This window comes from Lonchura striata, chromosome 15, assembly GCF_050655825.1.
Source record: "Lonchura striata isolate lonStrDom1 chromosome 15, ASM5065582v1, whole genome shotgun sequence".
Lineage (NCBI taxonomy): Eukaryota > Metazoa > Chordata > Aves > Passeriformes > Estrildidae > Lonchura > Lonchura striata.
In genome coordinates, this window is record NC_140717.1 from 9,964,346 (window position 1) to 9,989,489 (window position 25,144).

General features: G+C 38.4%; 1 protein-coding gene across 6 annotated transcripts; it reads right to left on the reverse strand.

Moving 5' to 3' along the window:
- Positions 1 to 4,672: 4,672 nt before the first annotated feature.
- Positions 4,673 to 25,098, reverse strand: CHFR (checkpoint with forkhead and ring finger domains). 6 transcript variants are annotated; one of them, XM_021544489.3, is made up of 18 exons: positions 24,963 to 25,098; positions 24,457 to 24,604; positions 22,517 to 22,616; positions 17,692 to 17,801; positions 16,071 to 16,130; positions 15,704 to 15,916; positions 14,797 to 15,012; positions 14,359 to 14,515; positions 13,979 to 14,133; positions 13,320 to 13,482; positions 12,343 to 12,485; positions 11,731 to 11,850; positions 11,357 to 11,440; positions 10,567 to 10,637; positions 9,862 to 9,949; positions 9,586 to 9,693; positions 8,481 to 8,553; positions 4,673 to 6,369 (listed from the first exon to the last, which is right to left on the reverse strand). In XM_021544489.3, exons 2-18 carry the CDS (start codon positions 24,590 to 24,592, stop codon positions 6,327 to 6,329), a joined length of 2,040 nt encoding a protein of 679 aa, XP_021400164.1. In that variant the 5' UTR covers positions 24,593 to 24,604; positions 24,963 to 25,098; the 3' UTR covers positions 4,673 to 6,326. The 6 variants fall into 6 exon arrangements, with proteins under 6 accessions (XP_021400164.1, XP_085449252.1, XP_085449253.1 ...); XM_085593126.1 differs by lacking the exon at positions 24,963 to 25,098 and adding an exon at positions 24,900 to 24,939; XM_085593127.1 differs by lacking the exon at positions 22,517 to 22,616 and having other exon boundaries at positions 24,963 to 25,096.
- Between the last annotated feature and the right edge of the window lie 46 nt (positions 25,099 to 25,144).

Below are 25,144 nucleotides of genomic sequence, written 5' to 3' on the forward strand. Positions count from 1 at the left end.
TTTCTATGGTGTAACAACACTTAATTTGTCTTGGTGAAAGCCTGAGTTGTGCCTCAGAGCACCAGGAGAGTGTGTGGGGTACCCCAGTGGTGGCAGAAGAGCAGAAAAGCAAACACTCCTTTTTAGATCCTTCCCAATTTCTCAGAGACTGAAGATGAGGTGGTTGTTTACACTGACCTCCTCCACTACCTGTTGTATAACCAAAACCAGACTTTGCTCACCAGGTTCGTCTCACTGCTGCCAGAGGAGGTTTCTGTGGGAGTCTGTGTTTCCTCTCAGATCCATCAGTGCCTGCTGCAGCAGCATATGGGCAATTATTCACAGGACTGCACAGACACCCTGGCTGCAGCCTGGACTGCACACACATCTATAAATATACAAACATACATATGTGGTGAGAGAGGCCCTGCTCTGATGAGCATGCAATATTGAACAATGCTGCTTATTTTCTGAACAGAGGTGGCTCATTTACCAATTATTTAAAGGTGATGCCTTCTGGCACCAGAAGATGCTGAAGCCCAGTGCCTGCAGGTGGGTGCTGCAGGGATCCAAGGGGAGACTTCAGTTCCTGACCTGTCTTTTGAAGTTTTTTTGTTTGATTAGGGTTTTTTTTATTTTTTTTTTTTTTTTAGGCAGATAACTAAAAATAACTCCTATAAAGGTATTTCTGTTACATTTTGTACCTTCAAAGAATGTATAAAATATTTTCTTCCTCTTACAGCTAAAGCAATTCTTATTTTCTTCCCTTCCCCCCCCCACAGGAACACAAACAGCTTCTATCTAAACTCTTCAACAAAGTCACAGTGCAGAGTTAAGAAATTCTGAAAGCTCTGGGTGGAATAAAGCGCTTTAATACTCTCAGCTGTAAATATTGACTAGGATTAGTTTTTAAATAGTATTACTTATGGCATTTATTTTGTTCCTAACAGCTATTATTACTTTGGAGAGCCATGGTGCCACTTTTAATGACAGAAAACCTCATCCCTCATGCATGGGCTTGGATTCAGTTTTACCCTTGTGCAGTGCAGGGTTTGCTGCGTGATTCTGTGTTCTGTAACCAAGCAGCAAATGGGATAAGCACTCCAAACACTCACTGAAGAGGGGGGAAAAATCATTCCAATCACAACTGCCTGGGGGGAAAATGTAAAAAAATATGGAGCTAGCAAAGAGAAGTATTCTTTTCAACAAAAGTGAGTAGTATTCACCTTTATTCTTTTTTTTAATGAATTATTCTGGAATATACTAGTCAAACCCTCTAGCCAATGTGTTAGGCAGACTAAATAGAATAAAAACATGTGGGCATTCCCCATTTTTTCACTGTACAAACAGAGCTTCAAAATAAAAGCTTGAAGCTATACAAGCTGACAAGAATCTGGTGTGCTGAGGTTCTTACTGTCAGATACTTGAACTGGTTGGGAATGGAGGCTCAAAGGGAAAATAACAGATTTAGCATCCAGGTAATGCATCCTAACTTGGAAGATTTAGAATAGCATTTATCAAGAAAAATCCATTTATAACTTAGTAGCAAAACAAGATCTGAGGTTTCCTTTCAGAACTCTAACTTTTTTTTAAGAGCATTTGGTTGCAACTCTTTTTACTCAGAACTGTTTTGTTAGTTTTTGTTGTTTTTTTTTTTTCCCTCAGAAGGGTGGCACATGAGTCCTAACAAAACACATTGGACTTAAACAGTCCAGTCAGTAGATTTTATTCTAAACAATTAAAGATTAATTTGAATTGCAAGGGAAAAGAAAAGGTAAGTCCTAAGCCAACACTTACCTAATGAAAGCAAGTGAAACTCAGCAGCACTGAAAAGAATACCCAACAGAGACTAAATACAGCTTCAACATATATTCATGGTCTGTCTGGAAATGTCTTTGATGTTAAACCTCATATGGCACACTTAGCATTTTTTATAATTCATTTCCTATGGAAACTAATGAGCTTAAGGGTGAAATTACCTCATTGAAAGTCAAAATGGAAGTGTGAAGAAAAGAAGGATGACCTGGAAAGCAGATTTAGAAGCAATCTTTGCATATTAAGCATTGCTGTGGGAAATAGTATAATTAGTTTTCTTCAGAACTTATTCCTTGGAATTGTGTAAGTGATATTTCAGCTCCCAAACATCATGCTGAAAGAATGTTAGATAAAATAGATGGAAAAAATGCAAAATCCTCACATGTTCTTAAAATCAAGATTTTTTTTCCTAACTTTCAGTGACTGTTGACTTATTTTAAGAGGGCAGACCATAAAAAATAAAGCTCCCTTCCAGCAGATTTTTAAGGGCCCATAAGAAACCAGATTTTCAGAGCATAATTTGGAATAAGCATTCACTTCCCAAATTCCTAACTCCTTTTACTTGAATCAACTTATTTCCCTAAGCCCTTGCTGCAGGCTAAGCTATCTGCCCTATACAGTTATACTGAGGACTAGAAATTGATACCAAATGCATGTATTTTGTTTGCTGAATGAAAGAGCTAATGATTAACCTTGGACTGTCAAATACCAACTTTTTTCTGTTAAATACAAGGAAAGAAATTTCAGAGTTTAACAGAAATTATCCTGTAGAGTTCAAGTACCTGAGCCACTCAAGGGCTCTATGAGCTCCCAGTGGCTGTGCATTTGTTCCCCTCAGTCCCACCAAAGTTTTTCTTTACTCTTTATAGAGAAAGGGCTCGGAAAAGCTTTGGCTGTGCCAGATCTGATCTCTCAATAGTGCATAAATTCCAAATCAGCAGCTTCCTCAAACTAAATTAGTTACAAGTCATTTGTTGACATAATGGAGTATAAAACATTTAAACCCACCCCTGCAAGTGCAAGGCCAGCCAAAATTACCAGTTTTAAAGGCTATCAGCTCATCTTTCTGGTGCATGGAACAACACTGTTTTCACTTGTACAGTACTTAACCTGAGTTTGAGTTTCACTTAAATTTAGCTAGACAGCTGGTTTAAGAACAGCAACATAGATTAGCTACAACATTAAAGGGTATCCAGCTTCAAGTATGGGAATGGCAGCAGCACAAAAATCCTGGGATGCTAAACTGCAACTTGAAGCTTAACCACTCTGGCATTGCTGTCTTCCTCCTCAGACACAACAGGGTGCAGGCAAGTCCTCCTATTTACTCAGCAAGGATAAAGGTCTGTTCAGAAAACATTGTACTAACAGTAGTTAGTTTATAATTTATACAAATTAAATTATAATAAAGATGAACACAGTATTACAGTAATTTAATCTAGGCTGCTGTTAAGTCAGGTGGTAAAATACTTGTCACTTTGGTGTTTATGGTGTTTCAAGGAACTAAAATAGTAACTACTTTTTAAAAAGTAGCAAGCCTTTTAATTTGTTAGCATCTTGAAGCCCTCTTATTTCTATTTAGTAATCTTTTGCTCATAAGATTTATTATACATCCTGTAGGGATACTGATGATCCTCTGCAGTATCATCAGCCACTTTTAAAGAAGTTTCAGAATGACAAAAAATCATGTAATTTTCAGTTACTACAAGTTCAGGGATGGTAATTGCTTGTAAAATCTCAACATTCATCTAATTAACAGCTTCACCAAGTATTAGCAAGTGTTGCATACATCCATTTCTGTGATGACAGTACATGCCACAGAAGAAACAAAACAGACAACTTTAGTAGTTTTTTTCTCTTTTTTTTTTAATTAATAACTTAGTTTAGGAAAAAAAATAAACCACAAAAGAGAACTGGAAGAACTACTCTCCACCTTCTTTATAAAAGAACTTTTCTCAAAGAGAGAGACTATATACCTTGTTCACAACTATGTCAAATCCTATCATAATCACCTCAGTTTCCACATCTATTCTACCACATTTCACACTCAGCTTCCAAACATCTCTTATAAAGGAGGTGGGGATGTGCTTTAGACAGGTTAAAAATATGCTGCACCTTTAAAGTATTTAAACAATTACACCAAGCATAGTTCATACATTTATCACATTAACTATCACCTGGTAACCATACATTTAAAAAGGTCTAATGTAGAGTATGTAATACCCATGACAGATACTCTTAGTTACTTAAGAGCATATAAAGATCAGGATTTATTCACCCTCCCCATCTGCAAGTCAATTTCTGATCTCTTTCTGGTACAATATAAATGACAAAAAACCCCCTTCATTCCATTGCACTACTGCAACCCTATATGCATAGAAAGGCAGATTAATTACCTGTGACAGGGAAAAGGAAGAGGGGTCTAGAAAAAGAATTTGAAGAACATCTACTGCACAGGTATTTTAGATTTTAAGCATGTGAGTTCTGCTGTTTGGGTTTTCCCCCCCCCCTTTTTTTTTTATGGTCACACAATACACCCCTACAGAAACATAACTTGAGTAAGTGCAAGTTAATCCTGACCAACAAAACAACTTCAGAACAAGAGGCAACTTCAGAACAACAAGGCTGTGCTGAAAGCCCATCTGGGGTGTGGGAGTGGTGAATGAAAATGTAAAGCACATTTCTGCATATAATGTGCAAAGGCTTGATCTCCACAACTGCACTCAATTTGCTACATGCACAGCCAGAGATGAAATGAGATCAAAACCAGCTGGGAATGGTTGTCCTGAGAAGATACAATAACCATTAAAAAAATCTAAACATAAAATACAAATACAGAAGCAACAAAACATTGTTTATACTAAAAGACAGAAACACACTGTTGTTGTTAAAGGAAGTTTCAAGTAATATTCCAGATCCAATTTCAATCCTACTCACAGGAGAAAATGCCCAGAGATTAGGAAGAGAAGTCCACACCAAAGTGTATTTTTAATAGCATAAGGGCATGGTCAACAGACCCATCCTTGCGACAGCTATTTTCAAAAATAAAAAATCTAAACAGAAAGACATCATTCTAATTAGCATTCATATTAAGATGTGCATTACTGGAAATAGTTGTTTAATTCACTGCAACCAGTAGACACGATGTGCTGCATCATTTGTGCTCCATTATATCACAAGATACTGTGTGTACACTTTTTAACATCCAAGTATAAATCCTGCTCATAAAATAAGGCATACTTAAAAGTAACATGGTCTCTACAGAGGTAACTTTGTATGCTTTCTTCTCATTCTGCTTCATTCTTCTAGGTATGATGAAAACAAAATTGGTCCCATTCGAGGTTTGTCAACATTAGCAACCAGATTATGATCAAATCAATTTGAAAGGAAGAGGGAAAGTTGGGATTTCTTTATTTTTAATGACACTTGGGACATCTCCTGAATGAGCTCTGCAGAAGGCATGAAAATAAAGTCTACATTTCCTATGTAAGTGACACCAGTGTGCCCCTTCATGATCCCTATCCCTAACCAGAAATGCCTCCATATTGCTACAATTTGTCCAAATTCACTCATTTGCTCTAAGATTGTTCCTTTCAGTAAAGTTTCTATATTCTGTCTTAAATTATAGCTTTTTCTACATTTTCACCAGTGTCTGCATGCTAGAGAACAGCTGCATTGCAGAGGTACATATTTAGCACATGGTATCAAACCAAAAAAGAAATACAAAAAAACGAACCAGTGTGTCCTACTGGCTGCTCTATGTCAAAAGCACTGTTTGGTCTTCTGATATAAAACACTACAGAAGTAATATTAGCAGATGTCTGTTCTGCTTCAAGTATTACCCCAACTTTAAATGCGATCTTCAAATTTTTGTGCAATTCTTTTTGTAGTATCACGTGAATAAAAACATCAACATGTCTAAATTAAAAACGGAAACTATTACCTCCACTGTAGCACTGCACATATGGTAGAAGCTTTAAGTTGAAACAGCTGTTTATTGGCTGGATTTTTTAAAAAGGAATATTAATGTGGTTTCTGGTCCAAATGCAATGGGTAGTAACAAAATATCAGACTACCGCAAAATGCAGTTACAAATATACACTGACAATATCCTTAAATATTAATGGCTCTTGAAATACCCATCAGATACTTTTACAAAACTTCTCTCTTTTAAGTCTAACGATTTTTCTTAGTTTCTTCACAAGTAGTGCAAATACACTCCTTATTCTTAGGTCATCCCAAGATATGGCTGGTTTTTGTGAGTGTGATTTGTTTGTGTTCTTCACTGAAGTGACACAGGGACACTGTAGTCATGAGCATGGAATGCAATGTTTGCTGGACTACCTTGGGAAAAAAAAAATCTACCTTATTCATGTACAGCTGTAAAATTCTACAAATTAAAAATTTCACATCAGGTTACCTGATGGAAAAGTGAATGATTCCCTGCTATGGGGGAACTGAGCAGATCCCCTGAAACATTAAACTGTACAAGCAGTGTAACAGGCTTTTGTTCCCTCTCTACAGACTACAAGTTTTCAGTTCTTGAATCGTGTTTGCTCACAAATGTGATTGAATTTCCTAAAATAAAGAAAAACATAAGAATATTAAAATGTAGCAAAGTTCTCAGAAGTCAGGCAACAAAAGCAAGTCAGCATTTTGCACAGGGTATTTTAAATGTTAAATAGTCTAAAGCAGACCATTTACACACTAAAAATCTCTTTTTCAGAACCTGTTTTAGATCATACTTTACTGCCATTTTACATGTAACAGGATTTTCAACATCTCTCCTGCCTAACCCTCATAGTTTTATTATGCACACAGAAAACCTGTTATTAAAAAGCATTCCTCTACACTTCTGCATACTTCAAACCCAGAAGGCAATTAAAACAGGAATCGGTGATTTAATTTTCCCCTGCAAGATATTAGTAACTTTTAGTAGACAACATTACACAAGTCATTAAGAACTAGAATTAACCAGGCTAATTTTACATTTCAACAGAAACACATTCTCTTAGTGGCTCAGGATCTTCTAGAAAGAAAAAGTTTTTCTCAGCCTGTATTATGTAAGTTTTATGGGAATGGTAAACCTGTCTTCCTGGATTAAACAGGTAACATAATTTAGTACCAAGCACTTCTTCCCACTTCTCAAAAACATTTCACTGTTCACTCCTTGTTTTACTCTTGCTTGGGCCATGTGGCCCCTCACACACAACTGAAACAGAAGCTGGGGTGTTGAGTGTGTCACTACTTGTGGAGGAAATGGTGCAAAGGAAACCCTGAATTTCCCCCTCAACTGGATCAGATCAAAGATCAGAAAACCTTGCTCACATAATCTAACTACTTAGCAGAAAAATTCATCTCAATTAAAAAATTAAAATATTATCTGGATATAAAGGAGTGGTATGACAGGATTGTTTGTTTTTATGGATTTTAGGAACTAAGTAGCAGGCACAGTAAAGTTCTAGGAAGGACTAATGCTTGGGGGTGAAAAAAATAAAGTGGAAAAAAAAGGAAAGAACCCATGAGTCATTTTTATTCTAGATTAAATTATCCACAACATGAACAAAGATGACTGGTGAGTACTTTGATATCAAATTAACACTAACATTTCAAACCAAAATCTCCTCTGGGAACACAAACAGTCCTATAATGTGAAGTTACAGATAGCAGTGGTACTTCAAATTATATCTGCAACTTAAATCCAAAATTATTTTTGAAAGCTATTTGGTAAAACTCTTGAATTTGTAAGAGACTGCAGATGAATATTTTACAAGTCTGTCTTATGATCTGCTTGCCTGAGCTGCACAGACTGGTTATTTTCAACCCACAGTACCTGAAATATTAAAGGAATTATGCTAAGCGGGTATGTACATTGCAACATTAGAAAGATACTGCAGAATCTTCTATTCATTAAGGCAACTTCTCAATAAGGGGTAACAGCTCCTCTATCTTAAATTACACTGAGAATTTAGAGAATTATTCATAAGGCTAGAAGGATTTTTCAACCCTCCCAGAAACCAGTTAAGTTCTTAGGGAGAAAATTTTTGTTTTGTTTATTGAGTCTTTAATAGTTGTCTTATTACATATGCATCTTTTTTATAAGAATAAAACTGCATTGGTCATCAGAGGCCTTGATATTTTTACTCAAGAAGCTTGAATTACTTTGGAAGTACATTTCTCACCAGATACCAGGAGTCCAAGGCTGGTATTAAAACTCTTGACAAGTAGAGGGTTAATCTCTTTTCAGGCTCAGTATTTAATTTTTGAGGCATGCCAGATTCCTTGGGTCAGAGATGCAAGACCTAGAAACTCCTCAGGAACCTGCTGTGGCTTATGTTACATGCTCCAAGCTGCTCCTGTTGCTAATTATTCCCACCAATTGATTCCTTCAATGGAAGCTGCACTTCACTAAAAGAATCCTTCCACCCCAGTGGGTGGAAAAACAGACTCGAGAAGTGTCAGCCATGGGTTACATTAACTTACAAGTCCTGGCAGTGCCCTTGATATACACGGAGGGCTCATTTCAAAGTTGTGTTAAGAACAAAAATTACAAAAAAATTCCCCAATGCTCACCCAATCCTGCTTTATGCTGCAAGTTCTGGCACTTCAAAGGCTGCATTTAGACCGTTGTTCGCTTGTTTTTTTTAAGAAACACAAAACAAAACCACCTTCTAAAGTGTACAACTTACATGGCGTGATGTGCTTTGACCTGAGTTCGGCAGTTGCGTCCCCAGTAGCAATCAGGACGTGACGTGACAGTCACTACAAGAAGAGCAAACAGAATACTGCATTTATTACCAAAGTCATTAAAGTGACCCAGATTATTAAGCCGCTGCTAATGGTGGTTACTCATCAGAAACAACATATGATTGGCAAGAAATGACTGTAGAACTGTATTGTTTCACAACACTCTGTGAAGGATAAAAAATTAGTTTTTAATGTTAATGCAGACTTATGATGAAAGTATTTGCTTCTCAATGCTGTCAACTTAAGTTTTACCACTTATTTTAATAGAGATGGACTTGATTAGACACTCAGCATTTTTCTAGATGCATTTCCATACAAAAGAAAGATTATTAATTTGGGTAGAGTTTGCTGCTTTCCCCCACCTTCACATGCATTACAACTCAGCTGTCCAGCAGCTGAACTGAAAAGCAATGCTAAGGGCAAACTAGGTACACAATTTTTGCTCATTATGCACAGCAGCGCAAGCAGAGTTCTCAACAGCTTAAGACTGGGAAGATGTTGCTAACAGCAAGAACTAAGTTGACAAAAGTAATATTTAAAAGCAATCTGTCAGAACAGCTTCTGATCCAAACAAATTTAGGTCTGAAGGAGAGACAGCTGCTTGCATGCTGTTTTATACTAAAATTGCAGATGCAAAGATTTAGAATCAGAAAACATTCTTGTTCCTAGTTGAGAGCTGGTAAAATGTTAAATTCTTCAGAAGATGTATAATTTTAAGTATTGAAATGGGAAAATATATTTAATTACAGCAATTGGTTCCTGTTGACTACATTCTGATTTTACTGAGTTCCTCTTTTCACTCTGCAGATATATTTGTTCTACAGATGAAAAATTATACTGAAAGAAAAGGTTCCATTAGGGAGTCTGAAAATAACTATACAAAAGCTTAGCAGCTGACAAGTAAAGCAAGGAGCTAAGATATTAGCTCTGCAACAAGATTTGCACTGGGCTACATGAAAGTGCCAAAAGAACACTGATACAAAGACAAAATTCCTGTTAACTCTTTAAATTACTTTCCCCGTTCTTATTGTGCAAAACAGTCCCCACCTGGCAATTCAGCAACAGGAATATTCTGCCTGTACTGGTAGGCGAGTTCTCTAAAGCTGCGAAGGCCACAACAGTAGCAAAGCACTGTGTTCCCAGTAATTCTGTAATCTGGGGAGAAAAACAGTTTGTAAAAATGTAAGGCTTAATAAATCAGGTTTAACTAAAGAACCAGGACTGCACTGGTTCTGTACACAGAACTCCAAACTTCTTGATAACATTGCTGAGTTTACATCCAGACAAGGAGTCATGCGCGTGCAAACTGAACACAACACATACCTGACAACATAAAAACTCCTCTTTGAAGAGCTAAGAGACTTTCATTTAACAGATTTTTCCACGTCAGACCCCTGGATGCCAGGTAATCCTGAAAAGAGCAATTTAAGTGTTTAATCTAGAAAATTCTCCAATCTTAAACAGTAAGCAAGCCATTTATTCTCAAATATTTCCAAATCTACCAGTAACTATGTTTTCAGAATGGGTTTATGCTGATGACAAGTAAAAATTAAATACCTGTAACTTAATTAGCATGATACATTCAGACCACCAATAAAACCTTCCACTAAGCATCATTTTTTCAGATCTCCACTTTTGCCAAAAGTTTGCAAATAGATTAATTCCAGTCACATTCTCATTTACCTCAAATGAAGATTACACCCAGTTTACCTAATTTAGGCAACCCTGTTATAGTATGGGCAAAATATTTTCCATACAAGTTAGTGTGAAATTTAACTTGTCTGGGACAAAATGTTTATCAAGTGTTGCTTTCCTGGCATGTTTCTACAGAATTGTTTTTCTCTTAAATAGTATTTTGGATGATCATTTGGAACTCATTTAATCAGCCTTTTAGAGTCAGGTTCTGCAAGTGACACAGTGCTGCTGCCACTGTAACTGTTAGGCAGCACATTGCTTCCATTTCATCAGTGAGTACATCTTAAACTTTGTATATTTGTTATTATCACACACAATGATTTTTAAACATACCTTTAGGATATCTGATTCATAGTGGTTGTTATTCAGAACTCCATCTAAACACTTATCACCAAGATTTATTTCTAATCGGAACAAGAAGAAGAAAAGTTACTATTTCTTGCCCAAACCCTGTGGCCCTCACACATTTTCTAAAGGTTCTTCTGTTTCCTGAAATAACATGCACAGGCTCATGAGAGCACCAAGTACATGACTGCCTTCAACATTTGCTAATGCATGTGATTTATAACTTCTAGTGGCAAAGACAAGATACTGAGATTTTAAAATTTCAGTTTCAGTCCACAAACACTACCAAGCTCCACAAATTACCAGTGCTAGTCAGACATATTCTATTAGCTCCAAACTGCAGCCAAACCATTCTAACTGTCCTAATTTACTTTTTTAAATGTCAAAAAATCCTGAGTTTCAGAAGCCTGCATGTTTAAGAGGGCAAGGTTCTTTTCTGATCTGTTACCATCAGATGTTCTGTGCTTTTGCACTGGTTTGTATGATTCTCTTACTAGACTGAACTATACCACGGTTTTTTATATTGGAAAGAATTGTGCTCAGCAAGTGTTATTTCTAACCCCAATATTGTATGAAGACACAAAGTTAAATCCTCTCAAAGTTAAGATGCATGCTACTTCAATTTTCTCTGTTTGTCATGTGAGCACACAGGCCTGGCTTCTTTTTGCATGACTGTGCTACAAACTAATCTATGTCTCTTAAATTACTTAAAGTTCAAGACAGGCAGACATAATTGCAAATTAAACAGACTGATAAGCAAAAAATGACTCCACAATACCACAGAATGGTGCCAAGCAGCCAAAACATGCCATGCGAGTGCAGCCCCAGTACAAGTGGCAGAAGGGCTGCAGACAAACTGTGCCTGTAAAATAAAGAAAACCCCTGTAAGGATCTGAACACAACAAAACTCAACCATTCTCATAAATCAGTAACAGAGCCCTGAAAAACTTGGTTTGAAAAAGGTACAACTTCCTAATTTAAAATACATTCTTTAAAGGACGAATAAATTCTATAAAGGAATATTCTTTCATGCTGTCATTACAAGCGTCCAAATGAAGAAGATTCATAAAAAAAACAGTCTTCAAGTAAATTTAAGTTTAATAATAAATAAGGAGAGAGTTCTGTAGAAAACAAAATTAAAAGTGTACACACATTGCTGAGGAGCAACATGAGGATTCTGCTCACGCTCTGCTCTTCGGTCAGGCATTGGCTGAAAGCAGCATGTGCATATTACATGACTTCCTTGAGCAGGACACACGTACTCCTGAACAGCTGGATGAGTTAAAAAGGAAAGAAAAAAAGATTCAACAATTTACACAATTGCAATCTGGATGGGGACTCTTAGTGAACAATATAAAAATCTCAAAGTAACAAGCAACCTTTTTACAAAGACTCTATGAAACAGCAAAAAAAAACAGCATTCAGACTTCTAAACTGCACAGGTGTGTAAAATATTTCAGAATGTAGAAAAGTTAAGAACTTTTCAACCATCTCATCATCCATCAACAACCCATTTTGGACAATTACAGCCAAATACTGTGTTCGCAGAGACATTGGTGTGGACATTACTCTCACAGTCCTGTGAGAGGGAGCTTGCTTAGATCTAATTTAGTTCATTGTTGTAGCACAGCTCATTGTTTAGCTCAGGGGAGTTAGAGATGATCTTCAAGGCTCCTTTCCAACTCCAGCCATTCTGTGACTCTGCCCCAAGCGTCTGAGTTGCCCTATTTTAGTGCTGCAGTGCTGGGGCAATGTGACACTGACCTGCAGGGAAGTTGGCAGAGGTTGATGGAGCATCTCCCAGAGCCTGCATTCCTCCTGTTTCTGTCTCCTGGCCTGTGCCAGGCACAGTTGGAACAGAGTGTCTTCGGTACCCTGGGCACTGTCTGCATACTATATATGGTTGACTGAAAGAACAATATGAAATTATACCAAACAAATGCAAACAGAACTTACATCACTACGTTAGACAAGGTTGGTCAGATTCTCTTAGTTTAAATTTAGGATTTCCTCATTCAGTAACAGATGAAAGTTTATGTAAACTCAGTTCCTAGCTCTGCTGGAGTTGTGACAGATAAAAAATTTGAGTTTTGTAGTATTCCTCAAGAAGTTTTAAACAAAAGGAAAAGGGAAAAAAAAGAGTAATGTGACCAAGAGAGCTGAACAAAGCTGGAATAGTTATCTACAAGAATTCTTCTGTTCCCATACAAGAATTATCAACAAGAATTCTTCTGCTCCAATGTAGACATGGAGCAAAAAGTGTTTGCTATTGAAAATAAAGAGAAGGTATTTTGGTACTTGGGAATTTCTAGAGTTAAGCATCAGCCACTTTGGTACCATATACCAAGTGAGAGCAGCATTACAGACACATAAGAAAGCACAATCATTGCAAACCCATTCAAAGATCATGGACTGCTTTATCTCCTGATAAAATCTTAGCCAGAAACTTGTATTTTTTTCTTTTGCACAATTCAACATAGAACTGTTGGTTCCAAATTGAATCTTGCTGGACTTCTAGAAAGTTCTAGTTTCTGCTGATTGCTCAAGGTTCAAAAGCATGGCTAGCAAAACTACAAGGTTAATTACTGTCAAGAGTGAACTTAATCTGCAAACAGATTCTGGCAATACTCACAGAAACACTATCAGGAATAAGAGCATTTGTGAAACTAACTCAGTTTGTGGGTCTGTGCATTCAAACACAGGCACATCTAATTCAGCACCCAACTTAAAAACAGACATACCTGATATCTGAGGATTCACTATCTACATCGGACAATTCCAGTAAATCTTCAGAACTTCCCTCCTCATCTGAGAAAGATCTCCGCACCTTAGGCTGCAACATGTCTTGAGTGATTTTGTTTCTGGCATCCATGCTCCGAACATCATCTTCATTGCGACATTTATCTGGCATGAGAACAAAATTGAAATTTCAAGAGAAAATAACACCTCACATCCCTTATCTGCACTCTATTAATACAGTTACCATTATTGTGTTTTCATTTCCATAAGAGTTGGTTTTGGATGAGAGAGTTGTAGATCGTCTTTGTTAAACTCCCCTCTCTGTTAAGAAGGTCCAGTATCAGGCAACAAATTTTGTTTTCAAGAAGTCATGATCAAACTTAATGAAATCTACATTCAAATATATTTCTCCAAAGCATCCTTCTCAAGATTAATTAATAAATTAAAATGAAGCATTCTTAGCACACTCACATTATTACATTACCTTCCACAGTTTATTATGTGATGTTAAATGCACTTGTTTTCTGACAAGCCATGTCAGAGAAAACAGCAGGGTAAAAACCCACTCAGGTATTTTATAGGTAAGAGTATGTCCTGACATCAGTTATGCAGCTCATGTGTGAAATCCATTGGATTCTGCCACAGACACTATTCAACTTGCCTGGATGCTGAATCAGATAAGCTTCAACCAAGTTGTTCAATATGTGATTTTTACAAATACGTTCTACTGGACAACGACAAGTTGGACATAAAGAAGATCTTTCCATCCATCCTGAGTAGCAGGCAGCACAAAAAGTATGCATACAAGGCTGCAAGCTGGAAAACAAAGAAAAGGAGTCTAAATACAAATCTTCCATTTTTTTCAGATACACCCATAACCCTGAAAAAACCATTTAGCATTGATTTGACTATCTACATAGGGTAGGAAAAGGAAAATCAAGAGGGCTTGTGAAAATGCTCATTATCCTGACCTCCTCAAACAGTTGTTACTGGATTTCTTGCATTATTACCACGATTAAAGCTTTTGTCACTTTTACATACCTTACACAGTCATGCAGCAGTTCTTGGCAGATAATGCAAGTTAACGTCTCTTCCATCTTATCTGGTTTCACATTTGATGCTTTTGCATCTTCAGAGCCAATTTTAATTATACATTCACTTGAAGCTGCTGGTGAAAGATTTGGACAGGTATCTTCATCTACAAAAACAGGAGGAGATAGTTTTTAAAGCATTTTTTTTAACTTATTTTTATTCAAGTATTAAAAAAATCCCTGAAAGATAGGCACCGATTCACTGTTCATAGTCACAAAAGAGGCTCTTGCTTTACACACTACAGCTTCTACTACTGAAGACATTATTTTCATGGGACCAGAAATCAAGTAAGTGAGACAAAAGCTGAAGGACTGATGACAGCTGTTGTAATTCAATTTGGAGAGAGAGGGGTGAGGGTTAAGTTGCAGAATACTATAGTATACTAGCCTCCTTTTAGTTTCTTCTTAGCAGGTTCCAAACTCTCCTCCTCCCCTGTTCTTTGAGAATCTGATTCTGCATTTTCTTTGTCAGTGATTTCTGTAGCAATTGCAGAAGTTTCAGCATTCACATCCACCTTTTCATGCTTGTTGTGCAGTGCTCTTAGACACATGGATTCTAAGATGGGGAATGCAGGCACAGGAGTGACAACTGAGGACTGTGATCCTATAAAATAAAAACAGAAACATGAACATGGCTGCACACAGCTATGGGATATGTGAAAACAAAAGGTACTCAAACCCTGACATGGCACACGCATCAATCCAAACATCTGAATAGGAAAAAGTGGAGTAGAAAAGCAAAGACTGCATAACATACTAAACACACTCTGAACCAATCTAATTGGAAAACCTGGGGGAAAAAACCTATTAGTTGTGTAACCCTACTTAAAACCCCCATTCCTCTTTCAATTGGTGAGTATTTATTCTTAAGACTATTATCCACACCAGGTCTTCCTGACAAAGATGCCAGGCCAAAGTTATGCAATACTGATCATACATAACAGGTTGGGATCACAGCAAAGGGAAAGCTTTGTTTCCATAGGAGCCAGTGAGGGCCCAGTGAACTGCTGACAAATGCATACAGGAATTCTCACAATTCCTTCCAACTCATCCATCAGGATTTACCCTGCCTGGCCACAGAGAGAAAGTTAAACTGCACATATCCACCTGGTATTTTCACTAGAACTTTACAAAGCAAATTCTAGACTGAGATAGGGGCAAGAGATCAATCTGTTTAAATTAAAAACTGGAGTAACAGTTGATGAGCAGGACTCAGTGATCCTCATGGGTCCTCTCCAACTCAGCATATTCTATAACTGTGTGATCAAACTTTAAATACTTGACCCAAGTCTCACCAGATGTAGATGGATTATCCTGCTGAACAGATGCAGACCCAAGCGGAGAGGTAGCAGAAGCATTAAAGAGGTTTGACGTAGAAGTAGATGGCTGTGGTTCCTCATAGCAAGACTGAGTAGTTGACAGTGATGAGGTAATTTGAGTCTCATCATTACTTCTTCCTGTACTTGAGGTATCTTTGGTCACATGGCATTGGTTTTCTACATTAACTTCTACAGTTGGAAGGAGGGAAAGGAAAGAAAAATATCTGTGTCACAGTCACCACATCATGGCTTCAAAATTCCAAGGAATCAAACTCTCTCAAGAGGGCTACATTAGTTCATTGGAGCTTAGCTCCTCTTCATGGATCTCTAATTACTTCCTTACCTACTGGTTCTTGAGTTGCATCATGTTTTGTGTTTAAGGATTGATAAAGATAAGCAACATCTGAAAGAGAATTAAAAATATTAATCATGCTCTTTAAACAAAAATTCACTAAACTTAATCCCACATAAACAACTTCTATTCACAAGTGGCTGCATCCCTAAAGTGTCTGACAATGGAAGAGGCAAATGAGGGGTCACCTCAATAGTACCATGTTAATACTCCTATTTAGGAGGCAATTAGGAGCAGCACAGCAAGATCTTTTCTTCCCAGGAAACCAGGCAGAGCAGCTTTTGTGTGACGTTTAACTTGTGCCAGCCATGGAACCAGAGGCTTAATCATTTCTTAAGCCTAAAATCTGCTCTGTCAGAACAGACTGTATTTCTACTGATACTTGAATCAAAGTTCTTCGAAGAAGCTTATTATTTCTGAGCTCACTTCTCAACCTCTTCAATCAATATTATTTCATTTCTTTGTGAACTACATGAACTCTCAAAATACAGATTGGGACATGCCATTAGTTTGAGCCAGAAACTAATTTAGAATCTATTAATAAAACCAACTGGATAATATCCTTTTCTTTTCAGTCTTACTTGAACTTAATATTGTTCCAAAAACTCCTCTACCTTGCTACCTTTTTGTCACCTCCAAGTAAATAAGACTGCCTTAGTTTGCAGCAATCCTTTTTTTGATCAGAAGTTAAAATATTGTCTCCTTCAGTAGGACTTAGAATCGCCAAACAGGCATGCCCTATCCAAATTTTTCTCTGTTTCAATATGGAAAAGCTGAAAAAGCAAAAGTGGAGGCTTGGTAATTTAACTACTTATTAACCCAAATGGAAATCAGTGATTCAGTTCATTGCCTGGAAAATTCAGCCAAGTGATTCATCTAAGTAGCATCAACTGCAATAGTGCCAACTTAGAAAGGATTTGTGAGATAAACTCCACAGACAGAAAAATACAGCTTATCAATGCATCATGTAACATTTACACCAGACAGCATAAATTTGTCTGTATATAGATTAACAGTAATTTAATAAAGGAAGTATTTACATAGTGAGTATGTATCTAGAATTTTTAAATTAACAGTTTATATGTTTATTTCTGTACAAAAATTGTAAATACAGTGTTGTTCCAGGTTTACCAATTCTACTTTCACTGTAGGGCTTTCCCCATCTCCCCCCATTTTTCTTCCCTCTTTAAAACAAAAAAAAAAAAGCCAACTTACACACAAAAAAACCCCATACACACTAAACAAAAAGCTTTTGCAGCCTTTCCTACTGGCACTAAAAACTGCTTCCCTGGGATATATAAAGTATCACTAACTACCCCAGCAATTTGACTTCTAAAAGAAGCACTGGACATGTGATTAGAACCTCATTACTTACCATTCCATGCATTAGTTCTACCAAAATTACTTCTAGGGACATTTAAATTTCAGACAGTTGCTCAGATTTATCTCTGTAAAAACTGGCACATCCATGACCTCTTCTCTAGAGACTTGTTTTTAAACACATTTCCCTTTAAAGCAGAACTACTCAATTTTATTATACTGATATTTCTTTTCCCTCATGACTCAAAAGAAAATGACTAAGCATGCCATTTAAAAAGTATTATTCACTTACTGTTCTCTGGCTCATTTTTTCTGTAAACAACATAGATCACATCCCCAGTCTGTAATGGGTATGTCTGCTTCTTAACCACTTTCAGTTTATTTATTACTGTTCCATTAGTACTGTAAAGAGAAAGAAAAGATAACTTAGCATAAATGTTTTCATAATTACATGGGAGAAGGAAGGGAAAGCACAAGCTACATTTAAAGAAGAAAGGCTATTGGCTGCCCCCTAAAAATGTAAGTAGACTAAAAATATTTTTAAAAAAGGAAGTCTAGAAACAAAATATTTCTCCAAAGACAGAAATGCAGAGCTACTGGAACTTCAAAGCTCATTTGAAGCTACTGGTAAAGAGATGCCAGTTGCCAAACAGGAGATCCCTGATATTTGGCCAATGTCTCCAAATAATTAGATTATTGTTTCTGTACAATAGTCTCCACCCTTTATGTATAAAACTGAAAGGACAATATGAGTTCAAGTCAAAAAGCTCCAAGCTGTGTTTTCCTTTTAATACTGGAAATTTCGTAAGAGGTTCTGTGACAAATAAACTTCTGTACAGTCAGAGATGCCATGCAGTGTTAATCTTTTTCCCCTCTCCTCCTTCAAAAAGGAAAAAACCTAAAATTGTGAGGTTATTTTGACTGCTTGCAACTTGAAAGTGAGAAGCTACCAAGGTGGAAAAAAAGTGATACATAATGAAAGATGAATTTGAGTGAATTATTTTTATATTGATAAAAAATGCAATACTTGTAGAAAAAATTAAACTAGGGAAAATGAAAATGCAGAGCATTGCTGATTAATTTTTTTATCCCCTTAACTACGGGCAATGTTGTATACATGAGCCATTAATGTTGTATAACCAGGTCAAGTTATTGAAGTACTGAATAACTCCAGCTCACTTGCAGTAAGCATCCTTCAGGGCTGCAGCTCCCTCAGATTTCAGATTCCTGCCACTCAAAATCTCAGCAACTGGTACCAAATATGAATGAACAGAAAACACCTCCTTTCTCTGCTTTTCCCTCTCTGCAGAGCAGCTGCAAGAAATAACAGCAAAGCTGTGCTGCCACCTCCTGGAGCACAGCCCGTGCCCAGGGCACCACGGACTGCTCCTCACTGCTGGGGAGTTTTTTGGAAATAAGCACCTTCCCCCTTCTCTTTTCTAACACAAAAGTATCAATTCAAACTGCAAAAGGAAAATCGAACCCTTTGGAAGCACTACAGCAAGTCTTGATCAAGGTATAAGTTCTTGGTCTTGCTGATGCAGCTGCTTCCACAGTCTATGTGGTTGAATCAACTAATCCAACATAAATGAGATGCCAAAAAAATAGAAAAGCTACCCTAAAATTTCAAGAAATGAAAAAAAATATTTAGGTCACACTGATGAAACTTCAAGCTTCTCCTATGAGCAAGAAAACTACTCATAGCTTGTCCTTTTCCCCTCAGGCATGCACATGTTGACTAGGCTGAAAGACATAAGCACTAAAGAACTAGCAAAACAGAGAAATCACTAAATGATTGCCAAAGTTTAGCAATTAAAAGGAAAACAGAATTTTAGTCAGTCTGTTAAAAACAACACTGATTTTAACTTCACACTGATGGCAGTGATAATATTTAAAAATATTATGTGAAGCAAAATTTGTATTTCCTTCAATTGCCAAATAAGTAGTAAAGTTTACACCAACCTCTGAAACCTGTCAGAGGTCCTTTAACAAAACTAGGAAACATCAAATTTGACCTCCTCAGTTTTCCAGAAGGCATCTCCCACCTGCCTCAAGTGTTCTAGAACTTACTTTGTAATAAATCAGCTAAAGACTTGTCTTTTACTGAATTTTAGCTTCTACAGGCAATTCCTAGCCCAAACATTTCATTCAACATAGGGGAGAAAATATCACAATAATGTATTTTATGAAGTAACTCTGTCATGACTGCCAAGTTCCAAGATTATTCTGAGGGACAGTAACACAAGGTATCTTTGGGGAAAGGAAAAACTCCAAAATATCATGCATCAAGTAACCACTCAGGCTTGGTTACACAAAGCAAGATGCAGAATAGCTATGCAACATCCTACTCATCAAATTGACCACAGACAGCCCCATCTTTTCAGTTCTGTAATTACATAGACTTCAATGAGAGCTGACTAATGAATTATTTGGCACACATGGACTCAAATGAAATAGGAATAAATGGTTATCACTTAACACAGAAAACCATAAGCTTTTCTTCAATGCATTAGTAAATGAAAGCAGTTGTATTTATCTCTCAGCCAACAACCAAAGGGAAAAAATTATTCAACTATCCCAGATAATTTTATCAGTCTTTCACTTCCAATTCCAGGCTTTAGCATGAGGCTTTTAACAGATATGGTGACATTCCAGATTAATGTTGTGGCTATTTTTTAACCAGACACACATGATATATTATGACACTTGTACATTCCTCTGGTGTTTCAAATTAAACTCCCCATAAAATAAGTACAAAGTACAATGAGAATCCCAGATATGAAGGCCATTCATTAGGACTTGATATTGAATTGATGCCAACTGGGGCTGTACCATTTTTCAGGGGGAGAAGAAAAACAGTACAACGAGATACAAACTGTGTTGCGAAACTATGTCACAAAATGTTCCAATGTCACTTTTTTAAACAGTGAAAGAAAAAAAATCAGGCCTTGACTCAATTACCATGTGGTTGATGACTCTACAGTTTCATTAATGAACCATAAATTCTGCTTACTTCCCAATCCCATCTGCTGTGCAGAATAGATATGAACAGTTTCACTCAGAACAGGGTTACTTTTGAAGTAGATGAATGATTTATGTATTGTATGAAACTTTCATACCCTTCCAAGAAAAATGCCAGTCTAATAATTTCTAATATTTATTTGCACCCATCCAGGAAAACAATGTAGTTTATGTTAAAGCTTCTGGGTCAACAGTTATCTGATATTAAAGTGCATATAATCCTGAACACACTGTAAACTGAAATGAGTTTTGAATTCTATTAAGGTACAGAATCCTTTCTGTACTGTAATTCTCCACACTTTCAATGTTCATAGACATAGTTTTGACTGAAGGGTGAGGAGGATTCAGTAGCAGAAGGGACACCAGCACCAACCTCCAATTTACCCACAGAAATTGAGTATCTGCTTGCCTGTCATGAGTATCAGCCTAGTCTAAATAGTTTACTGATCAGAAACATCACCTACTACTTAGAATCTTAAAAGGAAAACATCCTAGAAAATAACAAGAAATGACACTAGTTGCCTTTAAAATTACTTTTTCAAAATGGAGAATCTTACAGCTGCTTTTACTGGGAGAAATCCAACTGCTGCCTCCACTGTATTAGGTCAGCTTGTACAGTTTGTTTTCTTTGAAGCAGTACAAAGCAACTAGTGCATGGTTTGGAAAATAAAGCAGAAACATATCCCAAAAGAGGGTGAGTCTGAGTATTTGATTTTACTATTTGCTAACTCTTGGCTTTTGCTACTTCCAAACTTTTATTTACTCAATGATTTCGAATGCTCTACACATTTTCTTTCACCTGCAAATTTTGGGTAATTCTTTCAAAGTATACTCAAGAACTCATTATACCATCAGAAGAAAAAATATTGTCTGACTACATATATTTGATTATGTTCTTTGGATTAAACACAACAGAGAAACAAAGTCCACTCAGTTTGACTGTCCCATACTCACTGCCTCCTTCAATGCATTCCTCTTCACCAGAGAAATGTGAGCTTGACCACAGCAATGTTTCCAAATTATTTTCCACTCATAGAAGAAAAAGCTGACCTTGCAGTATTTTTCTGTGACTCTGGGCATCTTTACTGCCAATTCAAACATTCAAGAACCATCTTCTTTCAGCTTGATTTTTTGGGACTCATCTGCTATTTGGCACAAACATTGGAAGACCCAGAAGAACCAGAAGAGTTTTCTGGAGGCAGTCATATCAAACCTGTTTGGTTTCTCGATTCAGCAACTGGCAGCTACACTTCAACTCACAACAGGGAGAGCACTCCAGGGATTTACTCTTTGTTAGATACACAGAAGTGTAACAGGCACAAGCAACTCCCTGGCAAAGCTCCATGGGTGCTGCCTTTTGCTACACTACCTTATAACATGCCTCACCTTCTCATGAATATACCATTCACAAAATTAAATTTAATTTGGCTTTTCTGATTTTCTGCTGGCTGCACCTTCTGTCTCAGGGGGTGGTAAGGAAAAGAAAAATAGGCAGGAATGTTTCTGCATCATGCACAATTTATTTAGCTTGTTCTGTCATAACATTGGTTTAAACCAATTCTGCCAGGGACAGTTTCTCAAGTGAGATTTATAGCTACACTCTGAGACTGCCATGACAGGCAAACATGGCTTGGTTTGTTGTTTGGAACATCCTGAAATTTAGGGTTATACTGGAGAATGACAACTATAAACCTTTCCCAGACATCTCAGCTAATCTTTTTTTCCCAAAAATTTAGCATTCTGTGCCACAGCTTCTGGGAGTGTAAACCCTGCAGGAGTCTATCCTGGATATCCTGGACCTATCTTTAATTACAACCTGAAGAGGAGAGGGAATACACCTAATGACATTTGCAGATGACAACAAAGCGGGGGCAGAGCTGCCATCAGGGGCACTTTGGCAGGTCAGCAGAATGTGCCCATGATATACAAAGATAAAGAGGAAAGTTTCGCATTTGAGGTTTTGAAGGATATCATGTCGAATCCCTGTTTCAACCCAGAAGGCAATTAAATATGCTATTATGGTATCTCAGGGTTAGTATTAAATACCTGCTGAGCTTTTGACAACAGTACCTCCAAAAACATTCTGAGAAACCAACCTTGTGTCTTCCAATGACACTTGACCAGACTCTTCATCCACTATGATTTTACAGTGATCTCCAGACACCAACTTGTTGCCAGGGAAAGATAAGTCACAGCCTTAAAAAGAAAGATTTTCCAGCAAGCTTAAAAATACACATTACACAGTCAGATCAGCATTCTACATGGCTATAAATGCAACATAAACTGACTCATGTACATCTGCAATAGTTCAAAACTTCTGCTGTCACACAGGCAGCAACACAGCCCAGTGTGAAACACATAAATACAAGTGGTGAGATAGCCCCATGTGCTGATATAACCATTTCAACCATGTGAAGATGTTTCAATTCCTTTTTCCCCCCAGTCCTAGCCCTCAAAGATGGAAATCAAATCACAATAACTCTTTTCTAGAGCGCTACAGAAATATCCACACATATCTGAAGTGCTCAATTTAACTCCTAAAGGCACATGCCACAGCACTCAGCTCTTTTCCCACATCATAGTAATGCTGTTTCATTGAATTTAACTTCTGTTCTATTCTGGTGTATTGGGGGGAAGTGGTAGGAACCAATAATTGTTAAAAGAAAAATATGTAAAAATTATTATCACTGTTCTATCTTACAGTCATTTGTTTGTTTTTTAAACAGGAAAGTTTTCCTCATCTCTCTTGACATTATTATGTTAATAAAGCTGAAGAGAATTACAAATCCAGGACTAAGATTTAGGGATACACAGGAGAAGTGTAATGACAATGCAATAAAAACCTTCCTACCTACAACTCAAGGGCTCTGAGAAAATCTTGTCTTTTTACCTCACTTTAACATTGAATATTTAAAGCAACACTCAAGGTTCTCCACTGATCTCTCACAAAGGACTCAAAGCACTAGCTTACACCAAAGTTATAACTAACAATCATGATTCCCCTCTACCTATTCACACTGTGGGTGAACTGATCTCAACAACAGATCCAGCAGGAAAGCAGCAGGCACTACCTCATATTGCTTATAAATCACAATTTGGTATTCTAGTAACCATCCATTCAACTAAGCCATTAGCAAACAGCTATGAAAGCAACTAAACAAGAAAGATTTCACCTTTTATTTTCTGCCAGACAACCCTCAAACAGACGTCAGCTTGAAGAATTTACCCACAGATAAATGATAAGCAATCTCAATAGATACCACCAACTGTAAATTTGCAAAACATTTTTCCTGCAAGACACTGTCTGCCTTTGTCATAGAGCTATAGCATCTGGTGTTTGTTCACAGCTATTTACAGGAAGTGACTGATCAGCCAAACAGCTTGAACTGACAAACAGGAAAAAGAAAATCAGCACTGTCAAGGCAGCATAAAAGGAAGTTTAAAAACTTCAGTCCTTCTTTCAAATACAGTGAGCATGAAATCCTTTAAAATAAAGGGAAGTAGTACAAGTCCTAGACTCTGGGAAAAAAGCTTTCAAATCGACTCTCAGAGAACTTTCAGTACTTGTTGGCAGTCTTTATATGGCCAGAAGAATTAAGGGCTTTTATGTGGGTGTTTTCTTCTCTGTGAAGCCGAAGCATTTTGCATTGCATTTCCAATTTATTTTAACCACAGAAATGAAACTAGAACACAAACAAACCTGAAACACAGAAACTTCTGAATCAACAACCGGGTTTCCTTATTTATACAAGCTGCCACAGACTACCTAAAAGGGACACTGACTTCGAAACGTGCCACAAGTTACTGAAAACAAAAGGTCAGCATAAAACTACATATTCACACAGCTAAGAGGTAAATTGGGAATAGGGGGCGGGGGGCCTGGCAAGCACCTCCAACAGCTGAAAGCACCAAACCCAACTAGTTTCAGTCAAACCCAACTAGTTTCAGTCCGCTTCCAAGCTGTAAAGGCCAGCAGGGGGATGGCCGCTGTCCCCCGAGCACCGCCCCAGGCCAGCGCAGCGCGTCCCCGTCCCACCTTTCTTGCGCCCAATGGTCCATTCTCTTTTCAGCAGCAGGACGTGCGGCTCCGCCTCATCGGCACCCAGCCGGATCAGCTTCCCCCAGGGCTGCGGCTGCTGCTGGCTCTGCTCGCCTCCTTCCGACCGCTCCATTTGGATTCACATCTGACACAAACAAACAAAGCGAGCGCAAACCCCGTCACCACACGGCACCCGGGCCGGCACAGCGCTGCCCGGCACCCCCGCTACCCCGCATCCCTCCCGCATGCCCGCGGCTGCCCCGGCCCCGCGGCTGCCCCGGCCCCGCCGCTCCCTTTTGTGCGGCGCCGCAAACCCTCCCTCCCTCCCTCCCTGCGCCTCGGCCCCCCGCAGCCAGCCCGGCCCCTTCCCCGCGCCTCTCCCCGCCCGAGGGGACCGAGCGGGGGAGACAGCGGGGAGCCGCCATCGTCCGCTGCCTTCCCTGGCGCGGCCGGCGGGGCCGGGGTGCGGCGGCCCCGCTGCCCGGCCCGGCCCGGCCCCTCACCGCAGCGCCGCGGCCCGGGCGGCTCCTGTCAACAGACATCGCCCCTCCAGCTGGTGCGGCCGGGGCGGGCCCGCGCGCCCATTGGCCGGCGCGCCGCGCGGGGCGGCCCTTCCGCCGCCCGCCACCGAGCCGCGCCGCGCCGGCCGGAGCGCCGCCGCTTCCGGTGAGGCCGCGCCGCGCGC